Below are 25,778 nucleotides of genomic sequence, written 5' to 3'. Positions count from 1 at the left end.
GCAACAGGCATCCCGCATCGGGACACGGCAAATTTTAACAAACTTTTGTCATATTTTCATTTTTTAATCGCGTTTCATTGCAAAAAAACGACGTACAAATTTAGTAAAACTACCCTACACTTAGGGGCTGTTATTTTTTTGGCGTATTTTATAGAATAGATGTTAATATTTTGATCATATTTAAACGATGTATATTGAAAATAAAATATTCTTGCCAACCTTATATTATTATATACTATATACGTGACCCAAGTGACGTACGTAATGCAGCGCATTGGGCTACCTATGGATTAGTTGACTCAGTTTGTCTTGATTTTAAAATCAACTGTCAAAATTTAAAATGAAAGTTAATGTTAGGATACTATCAGTAATGTTTTTTGCTTTATTAATTTATGAACATATTCTGTGGTACCTAACAAACACTTATTTCTTCAGTTTAATTAATCTATGATTTGATGTTGTTGGTGATTTTGTATAAATGTTATTGAGGTCTCCAAGTGGGACAATGGAAAAGACATATAAATTAATTATTTTTCATACCTGAAAATTTAACTTTCATGAGCCCTCAAGAATATTAATTTAAAAGGTCAAATTTTTTAAAATTGATTTCTGATTAAAACCTGCCTTGCAATACATATTGTGTATAATCCCCGAGCCGGCGCGAAGCGCCGTGCGAGGGTACTAATTCCGCTGGGAGATTTATTACACCCGGGTATTGTGACAGAACATAGCGGAATCCGAAGTTGCTCAAATTCTATGTCGTGGACCGTGGACCGTGGACGTTCAATGGTCATGGTACTTGTGCGCATGCGTGAAATGCGAACGAGTGTAGATTACCAGTCTTCTTCCTGATTGGCTAAGACGAAACGTTTGTGTTTCAGTGAAAAACGTCAGCAATTTAACTGTCATTTTGCAAACTATTTTTAAAAAAAATGTTTTGAAAACAAAATATGAAATGTGGAATGAAATAACAGATAAAAGACTGGGAAGAGTTTAAAATATTATCAGAACTGGAGGAATTAGCGGTGAAAAGGAACAACTCGATTATAATCCTTGAAATGGTAAGAGTCTATTTTGTTTATTTCGAGGTTTATTTCGTGTTTGCTGTACGAATACATTTTATGACCTTGGTACAGTATGTCGTTTTGCTCGGTTTTGCGAAGACGTGACCGACTATTTAAGGCTTTACATCATCGTTTTAACCTCCAAAAGAGTCCTTAAAAGTGTAATTCGGAGTTTTAATATAACAAATATCACTTTAAAGGTTTATATATAATCGACTGCAATCACTGCATCAATTTAATAATCGAAAAACAACATTCGACGTTCACTGCTTGGTTATTTATATTATTTGGGCGGTTTTGATGTTTTGAAGGTTTAGCTATAATGAAGTATTAACTCTTATTAAACTGTGAAAGTCTATAGAGAGCTTTAGATTTGACTACGGCTCCCGCTACGGCTACGAGATTCGTCACATTGACGTGATATTCGTGATTCTTCGTACTGACGCCAGAGGCACGTAGCCCTCGCTCATCTGACTACGGCATTTTAACAAAACTTCGTAGTCCTGACTACGTGATTTAAAAAGCAATAAAAGTTGACATTTTTTCGTTTTTTTCCAGAAAAAAAATTTAGAGAAATGTTTTCCATGACCGTGGCCTTTGAATACGTGTATTTTTGGAAATGGCGAGGGTAAAATTCCCGAAATATTTGACGGGATAAACATGCGTTTATTATTGTGTTTTCAGAGTTTTATCATGCCAGTACGAGGTGGCGTATGCATACAACGCTTGTTTCGCGCCACAGTGACGAATCTCGTAGCCGTAGCGGGAGCCGTAGTCAAATCTAAAGGCTGCTTATAACTTTAATAATGCAACGGAAAGCAGCAGGAAAACGGGTGATTTCACTTCACCTTTACGACTGTGCTTGTTTCCGAAGTATTTGAAACATCAGCTATCGGCTTTACATTTAGGACATTTCATAATATTGAAGGTTAGGTCTGACTAGCTCAGGAAATATTTTGCTTCGTTTGAAATGGCGAGGGGTTGCTGCATGCATGTATTTCTAGTTATAGCTCTAAATTATCTGCACAGTTTAATGCTTGATTCACATGATCTGCACTGTTCAATGCATGGTTCTTTGACAGATAATATTAACACAAAATAGTTTTTTCAAAAAATTGTATTTATAGCCTTATGAATATATATAGCTTCATAATCATATATAACATGTTTAAGGGTCAGTTTTGAGAGATGTATTACTTAAAATTTTGTAGCATAAAAGACCACATTTGATATGGAAGACTGCAAATCACCAAGCTTTTAAATGCCACTTAACTCTCACATATATATGTTATCCAAAAATGCACCAATCAAATGTTTATAGCACTTCTTGGTTGTGTAAATAGCTAATGTGCATTTGAGCATTACACTCAAATATTGACCACCTTTCAGACAATTATTAAAAAGAACCAGGAATGGATATTACAATGTCCCATATTACCTGGTTATTTTAAGGTGATCCTGAATATAAAAATAAAGAAGATTCATTGCAGAATAATTAACAAAAAACAGGAAAATTTTTATTATTTGATTTATTATAAACTGAAATAAACAAGCATGCTTGGATTTCTTGCACATAAAGAGGTTAAAAATAGTTTTATTGAATAATTCTCATGTTTTTAAGTACCAAAAATATAAACCTGGGGAATTCGCATTTCCATAAATATATCAAATGAGCTCTTTTATATAGTTTGTTTGAAAATTTGATTTCGACAAAACTTCAATTAAGGCCTTCCAGGCTAGAACTACAAGACCGTAAGTTATGATATTTTTAATGCGCTGAATACCTTATATAATAATGCGCTATACGATGTATAACGATCGGTTGTCAATGCTTTACTCCAGCCGATCGACCATGTATTTCGCTATTTAATGATTGGTTCTATGAAATTTATCGTTATAAACTTACCAGAACTATCCGAGGCAATCTTTTCATCACGTATTCTGATGTAGTAAATGATTTCAATACAAGATTTTGTTCAATTTCAATAAAAATTATCATTAACGCGATGTGCATCACCAATCTTCACTCCTTGTTTTCAAATCTCCATTATGAATATATAATGAGAGGAATTTAACTCCTAAAATGGAGTTACTTTCTCTAACCCCTCTACATGGGATTATTTTTGCATACTAATCAACGTTCGAAGACCTCGTTACTCCACCGAGGAGTTAATATAACTCTAAAAGTGGTGTCAAAATAGCACCAAAATTTAACACCCCGAAAAATGAAATTTGGGGGTGTTAAAATAACTCCCTGAAAATAACTCACTACAAAAGTCGCATTAAGTTCACACATTATTCAAGTTATCCTCTGCAGTAAAATTTATTCCTATTTGTTTTATATTAGTTTTTGCAAAAAAATCAGAATCGATTTTAATCATATTAAAATATGTGCATGCATGACTACAACTCAAAACATTCCGCGTATACAAGCTGTGTAAAATTGCTTTTGATTACCCTTGTTCTCTGGGTTGCGAACGTTTTCATAAAATCCTTCCATTGCCTAAAACAGACCATAAATCCTTTGATAAACCTCAATAAGATTGTTCATTGCGAGTTATTTAGTTGAATATAACCTCCTGATCAAAATGATCCGTTTTTCGTCCTCATAAAAACGTACAGATGAACTATTTTACTATATATTCATTTGTTAAAAAGTCTAGTCTTAAGATTTCGCTGGATGGCAATAGAACTAACCTCAGTAAATTCGTTTTTTCGTCGTGGCTCAACAAAAATAGTTTTTTGTGTCTCAAGTCGGTTCCAAAAACCAAAACTCTTACAAAAAAAAGGATAATCATTGTGAGTTAACGTAACGGACTAGGATATGAAATATCGTTCCTATATCAGTTTTAACAACACACAAAACCCTAACCGATTTAGAATTTCGACCTAAGGAAGCACCATCAAAAGGTCCAGTAAGATTAATCTGTATAAAAATCACATTAGCTGTATTTATACAAGAGACGAACAATTCATCTGGACGAACCTGGGCAAATTTTATATTAAAAGGTAATGAAACAGACATTTTCCTACGATTTAATTTTTTTAACTTACCTATTGCAATCCCCATTTTTGTCAAGTAGTTCACCTTGTTCCTGTGGAAAAGGGGACGCCCTTAGAATTGCCACTGATAGTGTAGTGGTATTATTGCATGTACACCGCTTAAAAGTAGTAGTAATCCAGAAACGATGAGGGGTTAGAGACTCTCCTTTCAAAATATATATTAAAAAAATTTCTACCTGTTTTTGTACGAAGAGTTTAGAACTTTTGAGGATTCCAACAAACATCTGATGTTTCTTAATGACATGTAGATTTTGAAGTTCCACTGGTATATCGCTGTAGCATGAAAAAAGTTCTGATCAGATTTCCTGGAGCCACACGTAATTGTAAAGATATGAATCCGATCAGCATAACTATAGGGAATAGCCCAACTAGCAGAGATAGCCTAAATACGAGTTTCCCAATTAGAATATGAAATCGGTTTGTAATTCCTCAGATTTGTTGTAGAATTATACAGTAGAACTTCTTAAGAGCGTCAAAAAGTAATGAAGAGCCGTTATAGGTTTCCTAAATCAATCACCGTTATTAAAAAATGACTATACAAAAGATCATCTTGTAGCTTAATGTTATGGTGGACGTAATTGATCACCTTTGTCGCCACCAGCTGCTTTGCTGGTTGACCAAACATCCAGTTGCTTCCTCTTTCAACCGTCATTCGCTTGCTGTTGAACATGAACCTAAAAACACAAGAAACTTAATTTGGCTACAGCAATACATGAATTGTCTCATTTTTCATTAACTACCTGCCATGCAGAGTTTACTTTTAATACACACAGGTTGAGATGATTGCACCGTAAATGTGTCAGCTTGTTGCACATCTTTCTTTTCGCTCGACCCTAATGCATCGCCGTTCTGAAAAACTACCTGGGATGCAATAATGTGGAAAGATTGGACTAGATTTTATCCGTGAAAATGATTGTTTACGAAAATGATTGTTTACAACAATTACGACACAAAGGAAACCAGGTTAACGACTGCTTGAACACATGTAGATAAGTGGAGTTACAAGAAAGCTATTACAGCAATAAACGTCAAAAAATATCAACATACGAGCCCTTTCCCCAAATTTCTACCACTAAGTCTTCTATCATGTCAAAGACTACTGTATACGTACTTTCAAGGCGTCTGCGAACTGTCTTTGTATTGCACCACCAATTTGATCTACATTGAAGAAGATTTGCTTAAATAATCATATGCATTTCATTTCCCAGTTTTAACAATATTTTGCTGCAATACTGGCATATTGAATCATGCAGAGCTTGCTCCAACCCAATAATCGCCTAAAATCCTTTGCACATCCAAATTTAACAAGTGAAATGTTGAAAGAAGCTCGGAAACCACTTCGTAAACTCACTTGCAACGGACAATGAAATCACTTTCTCGAGTGATTTCGTACTTTGACCAGAAGTTCGAAAATGTAATTGGGTGACAAAAAGACAAAAGACTGCAAAAGTTAAAGCATTTCTAACGAGGCTGCAGTCATATAATGCTTGTTTCAACAATGTTTTCAAATAAATTGTATACTGCACCTGCCGGGATGTGTAATTATTTGGATGATGAAGATGTTACAGTATGCAATTCTTCCTCTAGCTTCAAGACCAAGTCTGGAAAATAAACAAAATTGACCCAATTATAATACGAAATCAGGCTAGCAAATCACGTCAAAAAGAGGAGGCTGGGTATTATAAATGAACTAGCCGTAATCTGATTGGCTTGATAACCGATGCAAATCATTAGCTGTTCACTGAACTGCGTACAGCTGAGAAGAGGTATACAAAAATATTCCTAGCCACCATTTTAGTATTCCTCAATTTCCATTCGTGGCTTCACCTACTACACGTTCCAGGTATATTTTTATTGATTATATTTACAAGAGGCCCATTTTGATGTGCGGTTTCAATCCTGATAACATGACTGGCAACCGAAAGCTATACATATACCTTTTATGTATGCGATTTCCTGTTTATCCAAATCTCCATCATCTGGTAAAGAGAAATACGAGATTTTTAACACAGCTGATTGTACAAAAAGGCGATCAACTATGGTTAGCGGCAGAATTGCTCAATCAGAATCCTCTCTTTAGGGGGTACATTGATATTTCGCAAAAGATTTCTTTATTTACGAAACTTTAAGAAACATACCAGAGAGAAATTCTAACAGTGGTATGACAACTTGAGGCGTTGGCGAAAGTTTAGTAAACTTTTCCAGATATGTTGGGAGCAGTCTAAGGAACGAAAATTTAGAAATTATTGCTCAAAAAATCTTGTATTTGTGAAGGAGTATCTCGCATAACAAGAGACGTTACATTTAGGCTGGAGTTTGTTGAAATACATTTCTGTAAATTCACTGAGTGCATTATCAAGGCACGATTTCAAATATCTCCAAAGCAATAAACTTATAAAACGCTGCAATTACTTAAATCAACTTCATTCTTTACAAAGTGCTAATGGACATAAAAAAGTCTCAAATTCCAGACTATCTTAAGTAGCCTTACCTTGCCATAACTGGCAAGGCATTTCTAACATACATATGGTGAGACAGGATACGCATAACGTCGCGGAATGAGCAACCAAACCAATATTCTTTAAACTTTAACGTTGGACTATGTTTTATATACATAATCATTTATAAACACAATCTCAAAATTTATAATTGTTCATGTACAATACAAACAAATGGTAGCATACAGGTGAAAATATTTGAAAGTTTCTCATTTGGCTTAGGGTTGTACAAATACTTTCGTTAAATATGATTCAGCTACAACTTTGAACTAAAAAAAACAGGGCTACACAATAACCCTGAAAATCGTAATGAGCGTGATAACTCTGGATAACTCTAACATTGACCTTATCATGATGCTAATAAGCTTAACATTTGCCTTATCATTTGATAATTTTGAGCAAAGCTCTCTTCATTATTGTATAAATGTGTACCAAATGGCACTGAATAGTCACAATGCATATCGATGACTTATATTTATGATGATTCCTCTGATGTAAAGCCATAATATTTAAACCAGAGAGGTGCTGAAATCACCTAACGCTCGCCATCACTGTTTGTCTAGAATAAGGCTAAACTCTGTATGAAAGGTATCTGTATGAAGCACAAATTACCGATCTTTTTATTACAAATTACAAGGCTAAAATCCGCGTTGGAAGGTAATATTAAGCACAAACTTTAGATATTAGTTGTGACATCAGAATTACTGGCCAAAACTGGCCTCGGAATTACATTAGTTTTATTTGTGACCAATATTTCTTCCGTTTCTCGCAATCCGCGCACGTGATATCAACAGGTAAGTTAACGGACCAGGCAAAAGTCCCTGCTTTAAGCCGGGCGCACACACAACGATTTTACGGTAGTTGGTCAATTCAGGTTTAGACATATAGGCAGCCCTTGCCCAGACATGTTTTCCTTCTCGCGGCACTCGCGCCTCGCGCGTGTACGCGAGTCTACTTGGTCTAATATTATGACCAAGTATAGATCGCCAGTCGCCACATTTTGATGAAAACATCCATCTAGACAATCTAGACAGGAATCGGCCGACTAAAATCGTCGTGTGTGCGCCTAGCTTTATGAAATAAACAAGATTGGATTTTTATATCTACACAAAAAAGGATTATGCATCAAACAACGAAAAGGTATAATATATTTGCATGTGTATCTACATATAAAATAATATGCAAGTAATATGCAAATAATATGCAAATAATATGCACATGCGTTGCCATTTGCCTTTGCATTCCGAGCCTATCGGCTTTCTACTTATAAATACTTATCTGCTAAAGCTTGTAATTGCGAATTATCTGACAATATTCTTTAAACTTTAACGTTGGACTATGTTTTATATATTTTCATTCCCTGAATGATTTCTATATTAAGCGATTGAATTTTGATACGGCATGTCACAACTCACAACACAATCTCATAATTTATAATTGTACATGTACAATACAAACAAATGGTAGCATACAGGTGAAAATATTTGAAAGTTTCTCATTTGGCCTAGGGTTGTACAAATAGTTTCGTTAAATATGATTCAGCTACAACTTTGAACTAAAAAAAACAGGGCTACATAATAGCCCTGAAAATCGTAATGAGCGTGATAACTCTGGATAACTCTAACATTGACCTTATCATGATGCTAATAAGCTTAACATTTGCCTTATCATTTGATAATTTTGAGCAAAGCTCTCTTTATCATTGTATAAATGTGTACCAAATGGCACTGAATAGTCACAATGCATATCTATGACTTATATTTATGATGATTCCTCTGATGTAAAGCCATAATATTTAAAAAATATAGCATCTTAACATTGACCTTATCATTATGCTAATTAGCTTAACATTCACCTTATCATTTGATAATTTTGAAAACATTCTCATTATTTTTGTGTAAATGTGTACTAAATGTCACCATATAGTCACAAGACATATCGATGAGCTATATTTATGATGAATCTTCTGATGCAAAGCCAAAATATTTAAAAATATAACATCTTAACATTGACCTTATCATTATGCTAATTAGCTTAACATTCACCTTATCATTTGATAATTTTGAGCAAAACTCTCTTTTATTGTATAAATGTGTACCAAATGGCAATAAATAGTCACAATGCATATTGATGACTTATATTGATAATGATTCCTCTGATGTAAAGCCAAAGTATACAAAAAATATAGCATTTTAACATTGACCTTATCATTATATTTTGTTGTATAATGTTCACTCCCCCCTGGTAAATGGTTCTTTTGCAACAAATAGACTCCTTAAGTAGATAAGTTGAAAATAATGGGAAAATAAAAGTGGCATCTTAACATTCTACTTATCATGTAGTGTGGACGCGGACGGGGACGAGGACGGGGACGCGGACGCCAAGACTATAGCAATAGCTCTCTTGCACTAAAGTGCAGGCGAGCTAAAAATATAGCATCTTAACATTGACCTTATCATTATGCTAATTAGCTTAACATTCACCTTATCATTTGATAATTTTGAAAAAAATTCCCATTATTTTTGTGTAAATGTGTACTAAATGTCACCATATAGTCACAAGACATATCGATGAGCTATATTTATGATGAATCATCTGATGTAAAGCCATAATATTTAAAAAATATAACATCTTAACATTGACCTTATCATTATGCTAATTAGCTTAACATTCACCTTATCAATTGATAATTTTGAGCAAACCTCTCTTTATTATTGTATAAATGTGTACCAAATGGCACTAAATAGTCACAATGCATATTGATGACTTATATTGATAATGATTCCTCTGATGTAAAGCCAAAATATACAAAAAATATAGCATTTTAACATTGACCTTATCATTATTTTTTGTTGTATAATGTTCACTCCTCCCTGGTAAATGGTTCTTTTGCAACAAATAGATTCCTTAAGTAGATAATTTGAAAATAAGGGGAAAATAAAAGTGTCATCTTAACATTCTACTTATCATGTAGTGTGGACGCGGACGGGCACGCCAAGACTATAGCAATAGCTCTCTTGCACTAAAGTGCAGGCGAGCTAAAAAGGAATTTTGGAAGCAGAATACCTGACATGCGTTGCACTATCATCATTAACAAACGTTTTCCTTTCAGAACAAATAACATACGAAGTGAATTTAACTTTTCAAATTTTGTCTTGCACAAGGCCTAGTTCTCAGCTCGCAGACTGAGGAAACATTGAAGAATCTTTAAAAAACCACAATGTAAGACATCATAGAAAAATCGCGAGAAATAACATTGAATTTGGCTTACCACAAGTCGTATCTCCGATGCAATAGACGTCCGATAGCGATTGTCATAATGAGTTTTTATGTGGTACACTAATATATTGAATATTCGTTCTGCAATTACATAATAGGAAAGAGAGAATAAAAAAATTATATTTTATATAACACCAGTGTAAAATGAATGATAAATGGAACTGTACAGCAAAATAGGCTATTACTCCTGAAAATAATGTTGCACAGAAGCAAGACATTAAATATCTCAGAATAATTTGGGCTAAAGACCCCGGAATACCACTAAACGATAGCGGTTGAAACGATTATTTGAATAGTATATTCCAACCAGCATATAGTTATAACCTGCATTTGTATTATAAGTAAAAACAATAATCAAATAATAGGTTGCTTTGTTATCTCAAATTACTCACCCATAGCAAGATATATTTTAGAAATTCCATATCTTTTCGCTTTTTTGGTACTCTGTTGTCTTCAAATTGTCCCAATTTTACATGTTATCAATCTGTTGTAATTCTGAGTTATTCTTGGGCTAGGATGTGCAAAAGAATCGAAGAAATAGCATTTAAACAACACTTATGAAAGTGCTAAGCGATAATCGTTGGTAAGCACGTGCTTAAGACAAGCTCGAATCGGAACTAGGTCAGAATTTCGGCTTTTTGCCCGAATTTGTTTTCCATATTTTTATTATTATGAAATATTATTGCCGGTGATGCGATAATTCATATCATCAGGTATGTTTATATAAAAAATCGGCAAAAATCTTCTAAAGGCTCGATTTTGACGCTAAATATATCAAAATAGTACTGAATATTTGATCTAAACCACTGCAACCGGTTTTCGTTTGCATTTTGGGCAATATCCTAAGGATTAGGCCGCTTTGATGTGTAATATTGAATATATAAAACGCGTGAATAACATACCTGTGAATAGCTATGTATGCATGGCGGTAAAACGCCATATTTCCACTGGAATTTGCAATGTTTAGCCTTGAAATTTACTACATTTACGATTTTGTCAGTTTTTATATTTACTATTATTCCATGCCATGCCCAATTCGACAATATTCTGAAAGGTTCAGTAGTTTAATGTACCACATAATTCAAATGCTACAACAGTTTGAAAGATTTACTTGCCTTTTAAATTCCGACTTTCCTGCTCGATGGGGTTCTGAAGCTAGTGGGGAAATAAAGCCTTTTAATAATGATTGAACTGTAATTTTTTGTGAACTTCATGAGAGAAATAATCGAACAAATACACACATACTGTGATACATTGGCTTGGAATATGCTCCAAAACGTGTGAAATCGAACATTTGTTGTGCAATCACCTTGCAAATATCACAGAAACGGGATAAAAATTTGAATATAGATTAACCAATCTGATTGGTTTTTATTGAACCAATCGTGGAGTACAAAAATTGACCAATGACAAATTGACCTGTGCACAGAAATAACCAATCAAGTTGTCTTAATTTTGCTGAATTATGCAAGAGCCTACAGGCTATAAAACAGAGCCGTCTGCAACCGTTTTCTTCAGGTGAGTGAGTTCTTTCTTTTAGGTAGGATCAAGGTATGTGTAATTATTTTTTTAATAGAAGTAGATCCCCGTGCCACTCTGTTAGCTAAGATCTCTGTCCCCGTATCTGGAAACACGGCTCACTGCTTGTCTAACTGTGTTTTGCTCTTCGTTCTAGGGAGCTACTAATACTTTTTTTGTGTTTTCAGACAAAGACGATCGTAGTTTAGTTTCAGTATCCAACCCTAAGAAGCCACCCCAAACCCATGCCGTCAGTTAAACCCTAGCCACAATTGCCTTCATGCTAATTTTGAATGCTTGCTTTTCTAGGAACAACTCACCATATTTTTTGTCGTTTCAGCTACAGAGTTAGTGGGTTGGGTTGTTGGATGTTGTGTCGTCGGTTGTGTGTTTTGTGTTGTACGTTCGTATTGTCTGCCAGTCGGTTTGCGAGTTGCCCTGTAGCTCTCGCTTTTTCCTGGCCACACAAAGAACACATTTTGGATACTCCTTTTAGGAGATTGGGTTCGATTCCCATGAATGTGTCAATTTTGCGCTGATATCTAATGTGGTCCGTCTCTAATACAAAAGCACAACATCCAACGGACAATCTGCATCCTTTCACCACACCAACTACAAGTGTTGTCCTCATACAACAGAATGGAACTTCCAACAGAGTAAGGAGTAACCAATACCCAAGACGAAGTTCTCGTAACTTCTCAAACAGGACAGGATGCGGCACTTGTTAATGAAGTATTCTCGATGTTTAAGGGATCCTCTCAGTTAGACGTCCGATCAGAGGATATTTCAAAGTGGTAAGCTGATTTAAACTTGTGATTACTGTGCGAATACTTCACCCATTTTAATAAATATGAGACCACTAAACTCATTGCTGTCTGCTCGTAAACGGCGCACACAGATAATTTCGATTTTATCTGGAAGTATTTTATCAAATCAACTAGAAATTGTGTTATCTCAAAGAAAAAACATTTACCTATTTGTATAAATTTAGTTCATTTCAAAAGCTTTCCTATAAGCCAAGATATTTATTGCCGAACTTGTACTTTTTAAAGTTGAATTTTAGAGAAGCGAAAATACGCAAAGCCTTCCAAAAATCTCGCCTAAAAACCTCCAAATATTTCTAGTATACATTGGGATCAATATTTTCATCTATTTTACTTGAAATACAGTCGCTTTGGTGATTTGTAGTGATATTTCCAACAAGCGTGTTTACAAATGGAAACCGGAAAATGTGCATATAATCTTTGATATAATTATCACCATATTGGCGAAAATTTGACAATTATGACTTCTAGAGACAATTTTACCCTGGAAATCGATTACCGGGCTTATTTTACTCCCGCGGGGTAGGCAACCTTACGTTTTTGACACCTCTAACCTCACGTGACAACCACATGTGCGTACGGCTGAGCAACGCCTCGCTATACACAATAACAAATAAAAAAAGCTATATTTTTCGAGTTTTTCTACCCATCCTGACTTAAAAACTATCAGAAAAGATAACTAAAGCCTTTACAGTTTACATGTAACGGTTAAAAGACAACAGGATAAAAATAACGAAGAAAATAACGAAATTCCAAAGGCGAGTTATATTTCCGTTTGTAATCCCGTGTAATTTGATATGATTTTTAGAGCTGCACTGCAGTGTCAGGTTAACAGCAATATTGATTAATTTCTGGATTAAAACAGAAGCGATTGGGTTAAAGTATTTTTCTTCAGCTATATTTTGGTGGTATTTTTGTGCTTTTTAAATTAAACGGATTAATTTAAACATTAAAAAACCAAGATAATTTCATGATATCTGGTGATGGAAGGCATGACAGGAATTTTGCCTACACAATATGTTGAGACAGCAGAAGTTGAGATTTCGTAAGTTGAAGGATGATTTTGAGTATAACTTGAAAGTTGAAACTTATATTAAATCAAGTAGTCTACCCATATTGTTATAAGCAGAACTGATGTGAAGAAGCCACTGTAACTACCTTTTAGTGTCAGTAGAGATATATTACATGCAATGTATGCCAATGTGCAATTATGAACTTTGAGAACTTACTGAGGCTATAATTAATAATGAGTTACAGTGATTATGTTAACAAAGCATTTTTTAAAATATTGGTTAAAAATCAACATTTTGATTTTTTAGAGCAACAGAAAATGATTTTGAGTTTCGTCATCCAGAAAATGTCAGTAATTTTGATGAAGCAATAAGAAAAAGAGAACAAGAATATCGATCAAAACTGGATGAAACAGAAGTCTCTTTATACTCATTACAACCATTACAAGCCTATCTGCATGCTTTCCATTTGCCAATATATACCTCAAATACAATATTACCACCATTTCATTACTGAAGCTCTCTTCTCCTTGGACCTTTTCCTCATTTCTCTCCAACAAACCTCTTGTGCACTTTAAACACTACATGTTGTGGCTTTAAACTATTTCACCACATAGACCAGTTGTTTTAAGGCCCTTTTGTGGATGACTAAAAAAATATACATGTTGTGCATTGTAAACATACAATGTGTGTGTAACTGTTTTCCAGTTAAACTATCTTGCTACAAACAAGGTTTCGCTTTTTCCCTAACTTCTTGACGAATTTAGAAATTCGCTCTCTGAGCTAAATTTTACCTATGTAGTCTAGATGCTTAAACAAGTGCATTTGGTCAAACCAGACTACCTAGCCAAACATATATATTTCCCGTCATAAAAGGCTTTTGGTTTAAAGTACATATCTAGAAAGTGCTTTGTGGGATGGTTTGTCGATCATTGTCACTTCTTTTTAATAATTGACTGTTTTTTTTACATCAGAAGTTTAACAAAAGAACTGGAGTTAATGCGATGTGATAGTCGTCGATGTAAAGAGGAACTCAACAAGACAGAGCTGAGAACTCGGGAGCTGGAGAAGATGCTTAAAGGAAAAGATTGGATGATTTCTGATTTGGAAAACACTAATAAGTTTTAGGTCACAGATCTCGAAGCACAACTGGAATATATGAGGAGAATGGGAGACAACTTACAGGAGGATTTATAAAAAACATGCCGAATTGGATCGCTTTGCTCAGGAAAAAGAAGAAATGTTGGCCAACGCTAAACAAGTAAGTCGCTATTGTAAATGTAGACTAAGCCTTAATAACCGGACTAAAAATCTCAGGGGCTGGTAACACAGTAAGTTTTTTCTCTGGTGATATAGTTTTCTTGAGTAATTTGCGTTGTTTCCATGAACTGGGCAAATAGAACCTAATTGTATAATACTTTCACGCAATGTATATATCATCACGTCTAGACAGGACGAGACTTTTATCATGCAGGCTAGCTGGGAAAGCCTTGGCATGTTTATGCAAAAGGAAAGGTAAGAAGTGTGTATGCATGAGTACAGTTCAACATATCTTGACACCACTGATCTTGCAGTTCTTTAACTTTCGCATGTATGCAGATAAAAAATAACTCAAACCAGTTAACTATGATCATTGCATGTTGCATGAGAATTGCATCTAAGTTTGGTTTGTTGAAAAAAAAATCTATGAAATTCTGCAGAGTGGATTTCTATTTAGACATCCCTTTCAGACTGCCATAATTCGAATTCACTGTGTGAAATTCCTCAGGGGGGAGGGACAGGGGAGAAGACCATGTATATTGAAATGGTTCTTACCTAAATCAATCACATTATGCATTTCTGATTTCTGTCCTAATGTATGTTCATTGGCGGATCTGGCGTAATTCGAAATGCATTATTTATTTTGATTGTGAACCTCCAAAGGTTCATTACTCGTGTCTCGTGTCTACGAGTAGCTTTTTTTGAAAATATTTTTAATTCTCAATATGTCCAAAATACAAATGTGAGCTGTTCTAATTTTTTTTACTAACCTAAGCTCTGCCACAGGGCATGTCTATTTCAAAACTTAGAATATATCCGCTTTTGAACCGAAAAACCATATTTAACCTATAATACTAGGCTGTTGGAACGCCTTATTATGACTTTCATGAATTCATCCGTTCAAGAATTGTGCTTTTGAACAAGTTGATGCTGAAATTCGACAACTTTTTAACAATTCGAGAGGAACAACTTGATTTTTTTATTACACAGGCGAAATCAATCAATCGCAGACTTAAAGAGCAAGATGGACCAACAGAACCAGGAATTTTCCAGATTAACTGTAGCAAAGGATGTTGAATGGGGGGACTTTGCACCAACAGGACAAGATATGATCTGAACTCGCGCAGAGAAAGAATGATCTTGAGAGGTGCGAATAAACGTTGAATATAACTTTGTTTTCTCGATTGTTTTTAAATTCCGACCTATCGTAAAACGCTCCTCAATAATTGCAGGCTCACCGTATGAGGTGATTTTTCACGGGGCTTAAACATATCTGATCAGATAAACCTGGTTATTATTTGAAGCCATTCCATCTATCCGTCTAAAACATCTCCTTTGCTGAGCTGAAGTACAACTATGTGTTAATGAATATTGTACTATAAATAAGTATTGATAATTAACGATTTTTTAGGATAAAGAAAAAGTGTAAAAGATCGAAAATCATAAAAAAACATAACTGCAATCCTGTTATGTTTTGATATTACCGGTCGTGTATCGTGTTGAAGATTTGTAGTAAAGATGTAATCTCAGGTCTTGATTCAACTTTTTTCTTTAGGAGGCAGAAAGAGTTGTCTTTATCTTTGGAGAGAGAGTCGTCGTTGGAACGTTCTAGGGCTCAGCTTGAATTAGATTAGCAGCGCAGATATGAATAGGAAAAAGAACTGGGTATGATAAACAAGAAGAACTAGTTAAGAATTTAACACAAGGCAAAGAAGAGGTGAATATATCAATATGCGAATATGTAATATGTAAAATGTTACACCCCTTTCCATTGCCTCTACCCTACTCTTTTTTAATTTGGAATCCCGTTGAAGTTTCAGCCCTACAAGGTCCAAATGAAGCGATATAATGTTACTAAACTGATCATCAGGGACTTCAACGTCAACATTAAGGTTGATAGAACTCTTCTGTATTTTTTCACATCAGGCGTTATCGTTGGTGTAACAACAGAAACGTGAACTGCTTCACAAGGATAGTGTTATCCATATTTTGAAGACACAAAGAGATGAATCAGTTTCTATCCTCAAGCTTCATGGACTAACCGTGCCTTCCCAAATATCAGGTGAGTTTTACACCTTGATTGTAGGTAGATTGTAAACGCTTAGCGTTCGGTTTTTATACGGCGTATATGGGGCCCTAGCTCTTCCAGCTGGGCAGATTAACACAAATGGGAAATGATGTAAATTGAACAAAATTTTGTACAAGGTGTGACGGGGTGTAAAATCCTCGAGAAATTTTAAAAATGATCTAAAACATTGGTGCCAAATGAGATGGTTGTCCAATACTGTTGCAAGCATACGGGTCGTTCGTTTCGTAAAATTTTTTATACTGATCGCTGGTAAAGTGGTTTAGGCATTTCTATTCGTTAGAAGTAAGCAACCATTCGCACCATTGGAATCGAATAGACTCTTAGTTTACGATCCGTAAATAGACTATGTCGATTCGTAAACGCATTTTGTCGACTAGAACATGAGGCATGGAAACTAGCGTGTGTCTAAGGCGAAAGCAGCTGTATCCCCAAACAGACTGTGTCCATTGGTAAATAGGGCAAGTTGTGTCTATAGGATAAGGCGATGAAGAAATTGTCGATCCGTACCATTGGTATCAAATGGACCGTTGGTTTACGATCCGTAAACAGATTTTGTCCATTGGTAAAAAGGAGATGTGCCAAGCTACAGACCCCTCTAAATCTTGTCGATCCGTACCATTGGTGTCGAATGGACTGTTCGTTTACGATCCGTAAACAAACTGTATCGATTCGTAAATTGGGCCAGATGTGTCTAGGACAGGGCTCTCAAAAGCTTGTCGATCTGTACCATTGGTATCGAATGGACTGTTCGTTTACTATCCGTAAACAAACTGTGTCAATTCGTAAATAGGGCATGATGTGTCTAGGATAGGGCTCTGAAAAAGTTGTCGATCCGTACCAATGGTGTCGAATGGACTGTTCGTTTACGATCCGTAAACAGGTGTGTCGATTCGTAAATATAGGGAAGATGTGTCTAGGATAGGCCTCTGAAAAGCTTGTCGATCCGTACCATTGGTATCAAATGGACTGTTCGTTTACGATCCGTAAACAGAGTGTGTCGATTCGTAAATAGGGCATGATGTGTCTAGGACAGGGCTCTCAAAAGCTTGTCGATCCGTACCATTGGTATCGAATGGACTGTTCGTTTACGATCCGTAAACAAACTTTGTCGATTCGTAAATAGGGCATGATGTGTCTAGGATAGGGCTCTGAAAAAGTTGTCGATCCGTACCATTGGTGTCGAATGGACTGTTCGTTTACGATCCGTAGACAAACTGTGTCGATTCGTAAATAGGGCATGATGTGTCTAGGATAGGGCTCTGAAAAAGTTGTCGATCCGTACCATTGGAATCAAATGGACCGTTGGTTTACGATCCGTAACAGATTTTGTCCATTGGTAAAAGGAGATGTGCCAGCTACAGACCCCTCTAAATCTTGTCGATCCGTACCATTGGTATCGAATGGACTGTTCGTTTACGATCCGTAAACAAACTGTGTCGATTCGTAAATTGGGCCAGATGTGTCTGGGATAGGCATCTGAAAAGCTTGTCGATCCGTACCATTGGTGTCGAATGGACGGTTCGTTTACGATCCGTAAAGACTGTGTGATTCGTAAATAGGGCGAGATGTGTCTAGGACAGGTCTCTGAAAAGCTTGTCGATCCGTACCATTGGTATCAAATGGACTGTTCGTTTACGATCCGTAAACAGTCACGAAACGAAAATGTAGTTTACGAATGGTGAAAAAGGTTGTCGATCCGTATGCATGCGACAGTATTGACATGTATGATGCCAAATGAGGCATTTTTTGAGATTGTTCTTGTATATCACAACTATGTAAATATAGTCTCTTTATCTAAATTCGTAATTCAACTAATGATTGTATGCCGTGGTAACAGGAAACTCATCGATTCCAAATTCAGTCTCCGTTATTCGCCGTAATAAAGTTGTTGAAAATAGATTGCAAGTCGAATCATGCTCCTCTCGTAGTGGCTATACTTAAAAGCCAGCTGATGTGCTTAAAGAGGTAACTGTCGCAAGATGTATAAACTTTAGATGCGGACGGAAATATATCAACCGAAAATATCTTAGTATTTTCGAAACTTTACTGATATTACTCGAAGTGTAACGCGCATGTAATTTTCACTGAAATAACGCGATTTTTCTTCATGGCCAAAACACTTGACACATTCCAAAATTCTTTTGAGTTTGTGCTGATGTAATTGAGGACTACCCTGCGCTCGCGAATCTGAAACCTTCACATCATACCTCCCCCATTGCTTCGCAAGATTTTATCATTTCTCTAGATTTTATCATTCATGCATGTTTCACAAATCTCAATTGTGACAAAAGCATGACGTTTCGTCCGGGTTAAGTTCAGACTTATCTTTTCTTGTTACAGTCGAAGATGTTGCACCAGCAGCGAATATGAATAATGAAGAACTTCAAGTTCAGAACGAAAATTTGCGTCATGTTATTCATCAAATGATAGAGGATTTGGAGGATTTGACGAAACAGTTGACTCAACGTACCACTGGATCGATTACTAATGCAGGAGATGGCGTACCAATCAGAGAAGGTATTTGTATGATAATAAAGCAGGAATATATTTCATAACAAAACAATTTCAAAAATTTAAAGCCAGATTGTGTTCTATACATGGATGATTTTTTTTTTCTTAAAACCTTATCTTTAATATAGCTACTCTACTGTAGCCTGGGTTTGACCCCCCGTAGCTTATTATAGGCGATCCCCGTTCTACTCTACATATATAGCTTCTGTATTTTGAAAGACATATTTTTAGAATGACTAATCGTTATAGTGATCGTAACAAAGATCAGTGTGAATAGAGTTAATCTAATATTTCTTTACTAAACATTTCAGAATATGTGACATGTCTGGAAAAAGAAATTCGAGAAGTGAAGGCGAGAAACCGCGAACTGACCCAATCCATGGCTAATACAAATGCTAAAACTGAAAATACTGAGCCAACTTACGTTTTAGATTGAAGTAAGGATGATGTTCATGTAAGAGGTCTGGTGGCACAGCTGAACAGCACAATATGATAAGTGGTAGATAACAAAGTTCAACCATACAACAGCAGTTCAAAAAGTTTAAACATAGCAAAAAGCTTAAACATATAGCGTCATTAAATTGAAACATTACCTCATCCCCCGCATACCCAGCAGTTTTCATTGTGCTATCTAAATAGTTATAGTTGAACGTTGAATTAGTTTTCTGTGTCTAATGTCAAATTTTAACCTACAATGTCCTGAATAATTTCTGCGGGTTTTCACTCCGCGCGCGGGTACCATAAAAAATAACCCCTACATACATTGCCTCGATATGCTGATTTATTACACCGAGTTACATAACTGTTCACTATCTTTACTGCAAATATTTCCGTTAAGTCAAATATTTGACTTTCAAGTTGCGTAATTTTGTGGGTCATTAAAAAAACACTATAGCATGTTGATTAGCCCTGAGAATTTACCCAAGTGAAAATTTGAAAAAAATGCCTGTATTTTTTTGCAAAATACAACTGGGGTATCAAGGATTAAGATTTTTTTAAGAGGTGATATTCCAATCGCATTGTACTATTGACCATGGTAACTTAAATTGTGGGAATCGCACAAAAGGCATTCTGTATTAACCGACTAGATTTTAGATAAGGTATATAATATAATTGTCTATTTCACAATATATATTCTGCACGTCTTTAGGTAGTTTACGCCAAGAGATCTACATCTCAATTAAGAAAATGTGAAGCAACTATCCTTCATCTTCAAGGTTTACTTCATCATTCTTCAGAAGAGGTGAGTCTTCTTCTCTAAATGGCTATAGGTCAATTGCATGATCAACGGTCTTTCTCTTTTTAGGTTCGTCAGAAGCAACAAAACATTGACCAACTTCACTATCAGTTGGCAACAGAGAATCGTCGGGCCAACGAAGAAATAAATTGGCTTTGAAACAGCAAAACTCTGATCTCAAGCTGCAGGTAACCCAAGCAAGACACCAGGCTGACGAATTTTACAAAACGGGTTTGGAGAGAAATATTGATGCTGTATCATTAGGAAACCAGGTTAGTTCAATGATATTGTTAAATAACTAGATCGCAGATGCAAAATGGAAATAATAAACACATTCTTTAGGTATATAACATTAAAACAAATTAAACATGTAAATGTATCACAGTCTGAAGCTTATCGGTGAAACCGCTTTCAATTGTACTTTCCCGTGTTGTTGGTTAATTTGCATTAATTTATATGCGCTTTTAAAACCGCAAGCAGTTAAGAGAGGATTTGATTAGTTACATTCCTGCCGGATGTTAGTAACATCCTGGGAGATTCACTGAGCAACAAAGCGAGCAGGTATAATGCTGAACCTGAAATATCAGTTGTGACAGTCGTACGCCTGTATTCTAAAAGCTCCTTCAAACTTGTTCACGACTGCCGTAGAACATTCTAAATCTACTAAATTGAAACGTATAGATTGTGATGTAACCCAATTAACCACTGTCGGTTGCTACACCATATATAGATGGCATATCCCTTGCTGTCCTGATCCACCTAAAATGGCGTGATATAGCTATGACGCTAAAGTAGCTATGACGCTATATAGTCAGTGTTGTTATATTTCATTCCAACCCGTTCACAATTGGTAAATTATGATCTTTTCCATTGAATGCGGCGGGAAAACCTAAAATTTCTCATCAACACATAACAAACCCTAAATTCACTGTAAAACTATTTAGTCAGAATTTGTATTTTAAACGTTTTCCTTTTTTCAGAAATCGCTGATATGAATTAAGGGAGTAGTATCGTCAGCTGAAGGATTACACACAAAACTACGTCAAGCTGCTCAACGGATTAATGGATTAACAAAAGAACGCGAACAGTTGATTAAAATGGGAAATAAGCTGAGAGCTAAATTGTTGAAATTTAAAGGTATTTGAAGGAATGTTTTGGTATATCTACTGTATTAAGATGGCATTAATGTATATACGTGATTAGTCGAAATAAATTACTGGAAGCTAGTGAATGAATATTGAATGCATTCTTCGTATAGTCATGACGCGTAACTTCTGCTGCTCGGAAAAGATTAACTGTGCAAAGATTTCCCGCGATGATTACGTCACTACCACATGTAGACGTGACCAGGCCCCAGAACACCGCGGGAAAACGTCTGCACACTGCGCACGCCAGCCGGTAAAAAGGAATATGGCGGAAAATTTCAATAGGAACAGTTGAAACAAAACATGCGTGTTCATTGATAAGATATAAGTTAAACCTACGTGAAAATGTACTGAAAACGGGTGGACTAAACATTCGTTTAATACGTCCTAGCGTCCAAGTATGAAATGAAATTGTTTTGCAGGGTGTCTCAGAACATTTTTGATAAATTGTTAAGAACAAAAGTTTAAACCTATATTATAGAAGTTGAAAAAAACCACAATTATTGAGAACACGAAAATTTCTTGTTTCTCCGCAGCGTTCCCGCTTTGACATTATGAGAGAAACTGAAATGTGAAATCGATTACATTTAGTGTACCGCTGTCACCGTTTCGATCTTAGAATCTCATTCTTTCGTTATATTAGGAGAAAGAAAATCACCTTCAATTGAAGCAAGTCAATCATTCAAAGATCCGCAGAATGTGGCGCAAACATCCCGATCCCAACTACGGGGTTTGGAACAATTGCAATATCAACTAACAAGCAAAGAACTGCGGTATGCACAGAGAACACTAGCGAGGAATAATGATCAGCATTCGCTATCTCCTCGGAAAAATAATTCCGCGTCGGCCGAAACACTTCAAAAACACTCCCAAAAGGCGGAACTCACAGAAAATGCAGGCTTACCAGAAACGTCTACTGGGCGTGACGACATCGTCTCACTATGGCAACCTTCGTTCTCATCACACGACCGCGCGTCATTACAAGTTGTCTGGAAACTACTAGACGAGGACAGTCCTGGATTCACCCCTCGCGGAAATGGCGGGGACGAAGTCGGCAAGTCTCAGCTTCGGGAAAGTTCCTCAACTACGGACAGTTTCACGGTCAAAGGTCAGCCTAGTCACGTGCATCTCAAGCCAGAGAGTTCCAAGGCTGCGCAGTCTGTCAAGGCAGCTGGTAAATGGACACCCTCCCAGGTAAAAGCGAAGATAATTAAGAAATTATAATATAAGAGACGAAGATATTCGTGAGGGATTGTAGATATTTTTATTCACCTATCATTTTGTTTTTAACCAGACCCGTCATTCATAGCAGGTGGAGGCTGTGCTGGGAATGCCGTTAGAGCTATGTTAAACCAACACAATCACAATTATAGGTTTTTTTAATAGTAAAGAGTAAAGTAAAAACACTAATTCACATTCACTATCGCAATCGCTATTTGATAGTCAAGTTGAGCCTCACTTCCAATCTGTCCGTAATTATCCAAATTTCTTACTTACTATTGATCCTCGTGCAGTATTAATTTATACCTATGACGTTTGCATGCATTATGATAATTATCCTACATCCGCACAATTTCCAACACACTTCCCCTATTTGATTCTCGAAGAAGCGAATATAAAAAATTGTGCCTCGTTCAGTGTTCACCGTCCCAATAAATGTTAACTCGATTAATATCTAATTTTACGCAACTGCTCGAAATATATGTTGAAATCTAAAGCACTAAGTTCTATACTGTCTTTCGTGTACGACCAGATCTAATGATCTTGATCTAATGACCTGTATCTTCAATTGGCTCCTGGAACTTAGCTAGACTCCTTGGCGCGGTCACGTTCTCTGGTAGGCTTTTCTCCCACGCTGTCCATCTAGCTTCTCCCACGCTGTCCTCTAGGCAGTTTGGCGTCCCAGGGGACCTTCGCGTCACAACACTCGCGGGGAGAGGAACTTTCCTTGCAGAGTAATGGGCGAAATCAACCCGAGATGATCATAAACTTTCGCGATCTTCCCGAGGACTCCTCTCTTCGTCGGACTTGCTGGGTCAGCAGGAAATTCGATTTTGTATGGCTTGAGCATGTATGGCTTAGGCGGCCAAAGGAGTGGAAATTCGGTCCCAAGTGGCTTGGACCTCACACTATTTTAGGAAGACTAGGCGTAAATTATAAGATTAGATAAGAAACAGGTCGAGAGTTCATGGTCCATCACGACAATCTAAAACCTTACTTTATGCCTACTGAGCAGGGAAAGTTTGCTTGTCCTGGTTTGTTTGTCCTGGTCAGGAATCGGGAGATTTTGATCGTAGTTTCTGTATCAACTTTTAACGTTTTCGGGACAAAAACTAATGTGAGAAGAAAGTGTGGCGCTCGATCAAAATGATTGCGTAAATAATACATATCGCAATACATAATCTTGTAACTACAATTTGCTAGAGGAACATGATGATTAAGGGATTATGATACGTAATGACGGAATGTAATATAAGAAAGAAATTGATATAAATAAATCAGCTGGGGCTGGTAGCCGTGCTGTGACCGACAGTGACTGTGCCTTATAGGATCTTAGGTGTACGCTGCTTGGAAACGAAGATGTTGTGACGGATGGTACCGTGTAAACGCAGCTTAAGAGAAGTAGAGTTATTTAATATCTGTTGCGTTATAATGGAGATTTGGAGTACAATTTCAGCTATGAAATAAGTGGCAAATGTTGAAACATTCTAATGAATCTGAATTGCCATTTTCCTCAAATTTTAATTTGTGACCTGTGAAATCAGACTTGACTTCATTAAAAATACAAAACAATCGCACCGTAACCATTTGCTTCACCAGGGCCGCATATAACTAGCTTATGGTGAAATAACGCTGTTCCTTTTCTCAATGGACTCCTTACCTATGATATTTTAGCGTCAGCACAAATGAATCAATTAGGTTAAAGCCACGAATAAGATTCAGGTTTGTGCGTTTTAGACAAAATAGAAATCATCATCATCAAAGCAAACGTATATAAACTTATGTAAAATCCTTCGAAAAAAGGTTGTGTAAAATAAAAAAAAAAATAAATTTAAACAGTGTGGTGATTCTCCTGAAGTTCTACTGGTCTAGTGGTGAACGCAATGCTCTCCCATGATTCAAACTTGGGGTTCGGGTCCAGGCATGTCCGTTTTTCATTATGTCCTTCGTGAAAAAGATGAATAAATCAAATAATCATAACCATTCAGCACATGATCTCGTAGTCTAGTAGTGAAGACAATGGTCTCCCAAGTGGTAAATCGATGGTTCGAATCTTACGATAACCGTATTTTCATTATGAACTTCGTGAAAATGATAAAGTAAATCAAATAATCGTAACCGTTCAGCACAAGATCCCGTTGTCTTGTGGTGAAGGCAATGGTCTCACAAGTGGTAAATCGATGGTTCGAATCTTACAATAACCGTTTTTTTATTATGAACTTCGTGAAAAAGATGAAGTAAATTAAATACCCAAAGCCATTCAGCAGAAGATCTTGTAGTCAAGTGTCGGAGATAATGGTCTCCCAAGTGGTAAATCGATGGTTCAGTTCCTATCATAACTACTTCTCATTATGAACTTTGTGAAAAGGATTATGTAAGTTAAATAAACATAGCCTTTTAGCACAAGAAATTGTAGTCTAATGGTCAGATGTTGGTCTCATGTGTTGAAAGTCGGAGGTTCGAATCTCGTTTGGAAATTTTCGTTATTAATATTACATGTTAAGGTTATGGCGAAAAGTTTGTGTAGGCTTCCAACAATCGCTAGTTAGCCTTGTGGTAAAGTCGTGCACTATCAAGTACAAGATCGTGGTATCAGGAACAGAATGGTACGTTTCTCATGGCGGAAAGACAGAAAAAGGGTAGGTATGTTGTTCGGGTTTATACTCGGTTAATCTTTGGAAATCGAAGTTAATCTTTAAGGAAATCAGAGGATAAGTAGGGTGAATGAGGGGTATATGAGTACAAAAAGACTTAGTAATTGGGCGGCCTCGGCTCCCGGGAGCAGGGGGAGGGTATAGGTGAGCAAACAGTATGTAAAACGTTGAAGTCTTTTTGTACTCATTTAAACCTCTATACCCCTATTTATCCTCCTATCTAGAAAAGCGGGCGAGTGAACGGGAAACACAACTCGAGGAGTGCATGCCGCATGCGATTTTCGCACGAAGCTTCCAACCATGTTCCCAAGACCTTTATAGAGGGGGGGGGGTTGAGGTTGGGGGGGAAACTGGTCCTATTTTAATAATATCGCTGCTATTTCGCCGTTTAACAAGATGATGTGG

At 36.3% G+C, this 25,778-nt stretch overlaps 2 protein-coding genes and 5 long non-coding RNA genes across 8 annotated transcripts in view; 5 read left to right on the top strand and 2 right to left on the bottom strand.

Annotated features, from left to right (window-relative positions):
- Positions 1–25,778, top strand: part of LOC114540432 (sodium/calcium exchanger NCL2-like) — a 54,160-nt gene that overhangs the window by 8,893 nt on the left and 19,489 nt on the right. The gene's annotated exons all lie outside the window — the stretch shown is intronic.
- Positions 289–3,161, bottom strand: LOC114540438. Its single transcript, XR_003689063.1, has 2 exons — positions 2,971–3,161; positions 289–325 (listed from the first exon to the last, which is right to left on the bottom strand). It is a non-coding gene; the product is annotated as an uncharacterized LOC114540438 (long non-coding RNA).
- LOC114540437 lies at positions 4,125–6,110 on the bottom strand. Its single transcript, XR_003689062.1, has 6 exons — positions 6,065–6,110; positions 5,654–5,728; positions 5,239–5,285; positions 4,714–4,801; positions 4,304–4,400; positions 4,125–4,159 (listed from the first exon to the last, which is right to left on the bottom strand). It is a non-coding gene; the product is annotated as an uncharacterized LOC114540437 (long non-coding RNA).
- LOC114540436 lies at positions 13,252–14,446 on the top strand. The gene is made up of 3 exons (XR_003689061.1): positions 13,252–13,291; positions 13,566–13,674; positions 14,231–14,446. It is a non-coding gene; the product is annotated as an uncharacterized LOC114540436 (long non-coding RNA).
- LOC114540434 lies at positions 15,619–16,679 on the top strand. Its single transcript, XR_003689059.1, has 3 exons — positions 15,619–15,663; positions 16,072–16,233; positions 16,443–16,679. It is a non-coding gene; the product is annotated as an uncharacterized LOC114540434 (long non-coding RNA).
- Positions 18,949–20,283, top strand: LOC114540435. The gene is made up of 3 exons (XR_003689060.1): positions 18,949–19,122; positions 19,428–19,553; positions 20,267–20,283. It is a non-coding gene; the product is annotated as an uncharacterized LOC114540435 (long non-coding RNA).
- Positions 20,287–23,976, top strand: LOC114540433. 2 transcript variants are annotated; one of them, XM_028560615.1, is made up of 4 exons: positions 20,287–20,333; positions 20,423–20,625; positions 21,334–21,490; positions 22,142–23,976. In XM_028560615.1, the coding sequence occupies exons 3-4, from the start codon at positions 21,451–21,453 to the stop codon at positions 22,720–22,722; spliced, it is 621 nt and encodes a 206-aa protein (XP_028416416.1). In that variant the 5' UTR covers positions 20,287–20,333; positions 20,423–20,625; positions 21,334–21,450; the 3' UTR covers positions 22,723–23,976. The 2 variants fall into 2 exon arrangements, with proteins under 2 accessions (XP_028416416.1, XP_028416417.1); XM_028560616.1 differs by having other exon boundaries at positions 20,290–20,359.

The sequence above is a fragment of the Dendronephthya gigantea genome, unplaced genomic scaffold, assembly GCF_004324835.1.
Source record: "Dendronephthya gigantea isolate DGI-Jeju-01 unplaced genomic scaffold, DenGig_1.0 000234F, whole genome shotgun sequence".
NCBI lineage: Eukaryota > Metazoa > Cnidaria > Anthozoa > Malacalcyonacea > Nephtheidae > Dendronephthya > Dendronephthya gigantea.
This window is presented reverse-complemented; position numbering and strand designations above follow the sequence as displayed.

Excerpts from the sequence above, each read along its gene's own strand:
- LOC114540433 (XM_028560615.1), top strand. The coding sequence starts at position 21,451 with ATGGGAAATAAGCTGAGAGCTAAATTGTTGAAATTTAAAG. Across the intron at positions 21,491-22,141 it reads TAAATTGTTGAAATTTAAAG|GAGAAAGAAAATCACCTTCA; the intron begins GTATTTGAAGGA and ends TCGTTATATTAG.